The 7,640-nt window shown below is 37.5% G+C and overlaps 1 protein-coding gene across 1 annotated transcript; it reads right to left on the minus strand.

Moving 5' to 3' along the window:
* Positions 1–112: 112 nt before the first annotated feature.
* On the minus strand, positions 113–6,068 carry LOC120167538 (glycerophosphodiester phosphodiesterase GDPDL3-like). Its single transcript, XM_039176529.1, is given in 11 exon segments — positions 113–660; positions 753–806; positions 809–1,232; positions 1,907–2,049; positions 2,471–2,755; positions 2,905–2,943; positions 3,361–3,868; positions 3,999–4,114; positions 4,552–4,755; positions 4,758–4,844; positions 5,824–6,068. Coding segments are annotated over 11 exon segments (2,307 nt in total). The 5' UTR covers positions 5,942–6,068; the 3' UTR covers positions 113–331.
* Between the last annotated feature and the right edge of the window lie 1,572 nt (positions 6,069–7,640).

Raw genomic sequence — 7,640 nt, forward strand, 5'->3', positions numbered from 1 at the left:
TTGCCTCAAATCTAAATATCCAAATGGATCAACGTCTAACCAAATAAAACAAACGAGAGAGTGTGTGCTAACACAAAAGAATAATTGCACCGTATCTTTATACAAAATCAAATAGGGAAAGGATCCGTATCTTTTATACAAGTGTGAAGAATGAACAAACCTGCAAAACGAAATGCTAAAAAAATTAACGTCTGTTTGGACTCTGGAGGGGAGACAACTACAAAGAAAAGTTGTATTTTCTGCCTGCACTCAAACTTTCAAGCTACTCCATATCGAAGCAGGCCAACAAGGGGGCAAAATGGTTGAAGGGTAGGTCGGGTTTTCGAAGATTTCAAAACAGTACAGAAATGGCTAGAAGCACAGTCAATAGCGGCACGATGACTGATGCAGCAACTTTAGGCTGTCCATTTGGTGATCTTGGGGCAGCTGCAGTACCATTTGGAGTAGTTGGGGCAGCTGCAGTACCATTTGGAGAAGTAGTTGGGGCTTTGGCTGCGACAGGAGGCAAAGGAGGCTCGACAACATCCGCATCGGTCAGGTAATGGTTTGGAGCTTCAGCTGGTGGCAAGTAAGGTTCTGTGATTAGTTGATAAAGGCTTCCAGGCTGCACGGGAGCCATGTAACCAGGTGTACGATTGCCTCTGTTCAAGCATCGATTCCCTAGGAAATGATTATCACATTAATACTGGTTCGTGACATATTCATATTCTGGTTATAAAAGCGAAAGGCCGGTAGTCTGTAACAACACTTACTCCGGTATCTATTAGATGTCTTTGGGAAGTCTGTAACGACACCATTAATACCGCCCCCCAAAAGAATGAATTGATCTCAACAGTTGCGTCGGAGAAGAAGTCCCATGCTTGTGATGTGAACTCATTACTGAAGGTTTGGACATATACAGAGAGATTTGCAGCTTGTAGCCTTGGTACAACATTTGTAGCATTAGTGATGAATGCTGCATTTTCGGGGAATACAGAATCCTTGCTAATGACCACAGCAGTAGCGAATCTCCTAATGTCTTCAATCGTCGAACTCTGAGCACCTCCGATATCCTCATCAACCTTGTAAACAAGTTCATAGTTGGTTTGACTCTTGAACCTCATTAGAACAGAACTATTACTGGACTGTATCATAACTCTCCGAGCTGTCTGGTTACTGTAGCCAGTTTTGCTCAAGGCATCAAGCACAGCATCAGTTACACCAAATCCTTGCTCCGCAAGGAAAGGCGCATTCTGAAAGCAATAAACAAGTCAAAAAATGTCTAAACTCTTCACAAGAAAATGTCTGCTAGCTATAACCATCACAAATGAAGATTTAAGATAAGACTTCCTGAAGAATGTAGATTTTAGATCATCGAAAAGAGAAAAGGATTGCAAATTTGTTAGAGAATGTCAAGAAAATATTTAGACAATTGCTACCCATATAGAGGAAAAGATCATGAAGATTCTCTTTACAGTATCTATTAAGTTAAAAAATATCCTAAATATATTTAGCCTAAATAGAATAGAAGATACATTACAGTTTACACAATCGGTACTGCATTTCAGCATTTCGAAAACGGGAATGGTCTTTCAATCTCGAGTCAAGTCCAACTAAGGTTAAGTACTAACTGTTCTGGAATCTCTAGAATACTGTACTTTAACAGTGAGTTAGACAATGAAACTGTCAAACAGATGTTGAGTTCATATAAATTGAACTATGTTTCTCATAATAATTAAGATACCATGTTAACAGTAGCCCCCTGGCATGACAGAAAAATAGCTACCATTCACAGTCACTGTGCCTAACCTCTCAACATCCATCATTAGGTTCAATAATGTGATTAGAAATAGAAAATAAAATTATGGCAGTAAACTCGAATGCAAGAAACTTGAAGAGCAAAAATATAGAAAGGGAAGGAACTGACCTCTATGCCGATTAAGACACCTTGAAGAGAGCTAGCATTGCTTGCCATGTTTAAAAACTCGGATAACGTTAAGAACTTCCCAGCATTTCTGAACTTTGGGTTTCGAAACAATTTGAACTGTGACTGTGGGCTTGATATTACAGCTATAATGAAGTAATGATAGATTAAAACAAGGAAGGTGACAATAAGCTAATGCGGATTATATCTCTTAAAGGATGATATTACAGATTTAGATGATAGGCAAAGTGTAAAAAATTATAATATGTACAGTAGCAAGGAAATATCATCTCCCAAAGCAAGATTCATTCATGCTCCATCAAAATTAGCTATGGAACATGAAGAGCATTCGTTAAGCATAAAAAATATATATATATATAAAGCCACTCGATGTAAAAAAGTAATAATGTACAAACACCGATCTATATTGAGTTGGAAAACATTTTTTTCCAACATGTTATGTTTATATCTAGTAGAAAGATCCACCCCGAAAGAGAAAATAAATAATAAAAGAAAGCAAAAGTTCAGTATAACAAGGACAAACAAATGAGAACTATATTTACTTACGTGTCAAGCTTTGAATATCACTCCATGACAGATTAAAGGTAAATATTCCACTGCCCTGCATAATCTCTGGAATTGTTGTTGTACGATCGCTAAAACTTGATTGGGCAACTTTTGTGCTATCTATGAGATTTATAGAGCTCATGCAAATAGGCATTCCGTCCATTGTCATTTGAACAGGACAGTCAAGAACATCTACACCATCTTGAATTGCTTTTAAGTACGCCAAATTTGTACAACCAGGAAAGTCTCCACTTGCCCCATTACTTGAGATGACCAAAAGGTCTACTGTAGAATGCCAAAAAAAGAAAATAGCTTAACGATAACCTTAAAACAATTGTTAGTGCCTTGAAAGACACAATCACATAGCCATTACCACCATCTCTTAGAAAGAAAATATAAGGTCTTTCAATCAGAAGCATTGTATAACGACATACCTTGTTTTGAAGCATTTCTGCCTAGATGAGCAAAGCAATCTGAAATGTTAAACGAAAGTTAGCATATCAACAGAAAAATATTATTACCCATGAGCAGCAAAATGTAATGGTATTTAGTAAGAATCCTCTTATTTTTGACGCAACCATGGCAAGAGGCAACTATCGAGTAAAAATCAACAAAGTTCAAGTTTCTTAGGCGCTGTCTTTGTTATGGGTCAAATCTCACAATAGGATGTAGCACTCTTTTAGTCATAAATCAGGATATACTCTCTAATTTGTGAAAACTAGAAAAATTCAGAAGACATTTGCAAGATGGCAGCACAAGTCACTACAACAACTAATGATCCTCAAGAAAAATTTGAATTTGACCACAAGTTAAACAGCAAATATCAGTGTCAAAAAGAAACTGAAGAATGCTATGAGGATTTACATTGCATCAACAGATATATGCCTCACCTATAGCTGCTGATGGCGTTGTTGGGAAGTCAGATATAACCCCATCAACGGAGAATTGGCCATTATTAACAAACTGAAGATACTCAGCCACTGGATCATAGGAGTAGTTGAAGCTAAACGGAACATCATTATAAAATTCGGATGCAAAAACTTGTAGGCCTACTCTGTGAGCATCCAAGACGAGAGAAGTATAAGGCAGCAAGTAAAGTTGTCCATCTACAGGCCATATATAAGACTTGGGGACAATGATTCCAGAGGCAAATGTCCTGATAAATGTGATATTTCTTAAGAGAGAACCATAAGTCTGATTGGTTGAAGGCTCTATATCGTTCATTCCTAGAAAACGGAAGACAAGATTTGTTGCTGTTCTTCGGAAATTTGGTGCAATACTTTGCAGGAAAGCCACTTCCGGTGATGAGATATAGTTAATAGTTACATTTGCATTTCTAGTTACAGAAAGTACAAAGCTTCTCATACTCAAGTTGTGTTGTGCATAGAATGCATCATGCTGCAAAACAGAAACACGGTCAATTAAATCCAAAAGAGGAAGATGGAGTTGTAATAATTTAACAAGGGGATAGGAAGAAACACGATGGAAAAGGTATGAAGGCATTATTAAGCATTGAAAAATCCTTTACCTGAATATTCAACCAAAAACCAGGTGGATTCAACTGTGTATAGGTAGACTGAACAGTCATAATCGCGTAATTATTGCCATCAAACTTATTAGTTCGAGAATAGACACCTTGATTTACTGTCCAGATAACAAATAACACATTAAAATATGACAGGCACGCCAAACAAATGAAATCATAGAAGAATATATTACTAGTACATTTTGAAGCAAGTCAACCAAAAACAAACTTTTAGAAAAGGCTGAACCTGTATAGGTAATAATGTTGACATTAAAACTGGCATGCCCATATCAAAATTCCTAAAATGATACCCGATTGCTTGCAAAATGGCTTGAACTAGGTAGTGGTTGGGGAATGAGAGTTTTAAGATTCAAACTAAAAACTAATTTGAAACCAGTATGATCAACTTGGCACTCATAAGTTCATTAACTATCCATTCCACAAAGTTTTAGGAGATAATAATAATAATCAGAATGAAACAAGGACAACAATAATGAATGACATTAAGAACATTGATGATAGCAAGGGGGGAAGGATAAATGTTGAGCTAACTTACATATGACATTTCCAAGTTCCCTGAAAGTGAAATCAATAGAAAACCATCCCTTTGTAGAGACTCCATTGACAAGGTAAGTCCCCTGTCTATCATTGTATACACTTGCCACGTCAGAATTATTATCTAGCTTAAGATCAGGAAAGCATATCCCAGCTGCATCCCTTGTTAATTGCACATCACACCACAAGATCACATCAGGTAGACTGTTAATAAAGCCAAACTATAAGCTCCAAAACTGGAGTCTGCAAATACTCCTGAAAATCCACCATGTGCTATGACAAGTGGCGGCCTCCCTGCAAAAGCAATTAAATGGTTTAATCTTATTGAACAACAAAATTTTAATTAGCCTTGATGTCTGTCTACTAAGTAGAATCTGAATGAGGAGAAAGCTCAAGCCCTTTGGTATTGGAAAAAGGGCCCTCTTTTTTTCCGGTTTGTAAAATTCATTCTAATTTAAGAAGGAAGAGTCAAAATAGAAAGCATAAATATTCAAAGAAGTAGATCAAAAGGCATCAAGCTGCATTTTCAATCGATTTGTTCCATATCCCCGTCTATAATAATTAAAAATATCTACTAGTGAATAAATGAAACAAATATAAGACTCAGAAACAACTTTATATTTCAAGTAAACCTGAAATAATAAATGTTAAAATTACCCAGCAAAAAAAGAAAATTTACTTGCAGTTGATCTTGAGAAACCAAATGGAAAACAACTAAATTTCAAATTAAGGATCATAAATCTATAAAGAGCAGGTCAAGTTTTAATACTAATAAAGGAAAATATTTCCACTTTGACAGACTTGGGATTGGAATTAGTTTTTTGAATGAAGCTGGAACTTATTACAAACATACATTTTGTCATCGTTTCTTCCACTTTTATACAAACGAAAGAGAAATTAGACAAAACTTGAATTCTTTTTTTCCTTTACTTGAAGGACGGCAAAGTTTCTATTCATCTTTTCTCCGTTTTCTTTGTCCACAAACAGAAAAATACTGAAGAACAAAAAAGCCAAACCCAAACTAGCTAAAACTCAAGCATAAGACAAGAAAATTAACTTCGACGAATCTGCTAAAAGCTCAGGCAGCTAAAAGTAAGCTTATTTTGTGGAATTTTTATTATCATTTCCTCCACTTTTGAGGAAACGAAAAGCCAATAATTGAGGAAACTCAGGAATACTGAACATGCTTCCGGTTCAACAAGCTATTTTCTCAGCTATCTCTCCTATTTTCTCATCAATCAAACACAAACCCAGCTAAAATATTAAAACGCACCGTTTAAAGTCTGCCAACGAGAACCATTAGTCGATCCTTGAGCAGAAACCAAAGCTACGGAAGCTAAGAAAGCTTGAAGTACAAAAATGGCAACTGAAAGGCCCCGTAAACATGTCATTGCCAGAAATATCTTTTCCGATGACAGCTCAGCTCAACTCCGGCCGGCGACAGTTTCTTCCTTGCGTGCAAGATTAGAGAGAAGAGAACAATAACAGAAAAAATAGTGAAGTTTTCAGGCTGTATTTCAATGGAATTTTGAATATAATTACGACCTTTTACTTGATTAAAGAATGTTATGCAACCCCAAATTACGCGTTGTCGTAAGCTCAGCTTGAGCCGCTTTCACGAAGGTTCTTGCCTTTTTGGAGACTCTTTGTCGTATAATGACCGATTCCACGATATTATTGTGAAGGGATAGCAAATAATAAAATTAAAGATAAATTAAAACGGGATGGGGTTTCTCGAGACGCACAATAGCAGGTCTGATGTGTGTTCTGATTCTCTTCTCCGGTGTTAATTTTGTCCTAGTTTTTAATATTGGGTGATTGTTAGTTTTCTTGGTGACTTTCACATGGATTTGTCGTCTTTGAAACTCGATTGGAGGAAACTATTTGTTGGAACGGAAGAGCAGTCTCTCGCATTTTTTCCCTCTGAGGTCTTAGATGGGGTCCTCACTGTTAAACCGCCATTGACAGTGATTGAGGAGGATATAGCTGATTGGAGCTTCGCAGTTGTGGGTCATTTTATTGGCGCTGCTCCTAATTTCGTCTCGATGTAGCGGATTATCAACTCTCTTTGGGGAAATCCTCTTCTGTTAAGGTTAGTCTTGCTGGTGCTAATCTTTACGTCTTCTCGTTTGAAAATGCTTCTATTAGGGACTGGATGCTTGAGAATGGGCCATGGCATGTCCATAATAAACCTCTGGTATTGAGGAAGTAGGAGCCCTGTATGCAAAGGTTGGATTTCGATCTTTTTCACATGCCTGTGTGGATTCAGCTCTACAATGTGCCTCTGTAATTATACTCTAGAAGAGGTCTCAGCTATATCTCTAGTGCTTTGGGTAATCCATTATACATAGACTCCATAACTGCTTTTAGGGGAAGATTAGAGTTTGCTAAAGTTTGTGTCGAAATCTCTGTCGGGTCTGTGTTGCCAAATGAGGTTCAGGTAGTTCTTAAAGATGGATCAATGGTGAGGGTAGGTGTTTTTGCTCCTTTGCTACCAAGGGCTTGCTCTAGTTGTAAAACTTTTGGTCATCTGGCTGGCAGGTGTGTTGTAAGTCAGAAGGCAGTTTCAAAGCAGGAGGTTCAAGTTTGGAGGAAAAAGGACATTATACCTTATGTTCCTTGTGATGTACAGAAGATGGATTTGAACTCTCCTCATGTGGACTCTATTTTGTCTCCTAGTTCTTCAGGCAATGATATTCCTGCAGCTGTATTGGTTGTTCTAACCCTGAATTGTTAGTTGGCGAGGCTGAGTTAGTTCCTGCGTCTTTCTTGCAGGAGATTCTTGTTGGCCAAGCTCAGGAAGCTACTATTTATGTTACTGCTTCATAGGACAGCAGGGAGATGTGTGATATTGCTGTGAACTTGGTGGCTACTACTGTTGATCCTGATTGTTTGCCTAACTCTACCTTAGTAGAGGATGTTGCTCATAAAGTTTTACAAGAGGATTTTGGGTCTGATTTTCCCACATTGCAGGACTCTGTGGTCCAAGAAGAAGGTTAAGGGTAGGAAAAAAGAGAATATCGGTTCCTCCAGTAAACTTGATGTGTTGGTTGGTGGTGGTGGTGTTGCTGATTGTCATAGGAAGGTTAT

The sequence above is a fragment of the Hibiscus syriacus genome, unplaced genomic scaffold, assembly GCF_006381635.1.
Source record: "Hibiscus syriacus cultivar Baekdansim isolate YM2019G1 unplaced genomic scaffold, ASM638163v2 tig00111689_pilon, whole genome shotgun sequence".
Lineage (NCBI taxonomy): Eukaryota > Viridiplantae > Streptophyta > Magnoliopsida > Malvales > Malvaceae > Hibiscus > Hibiscus syriacus.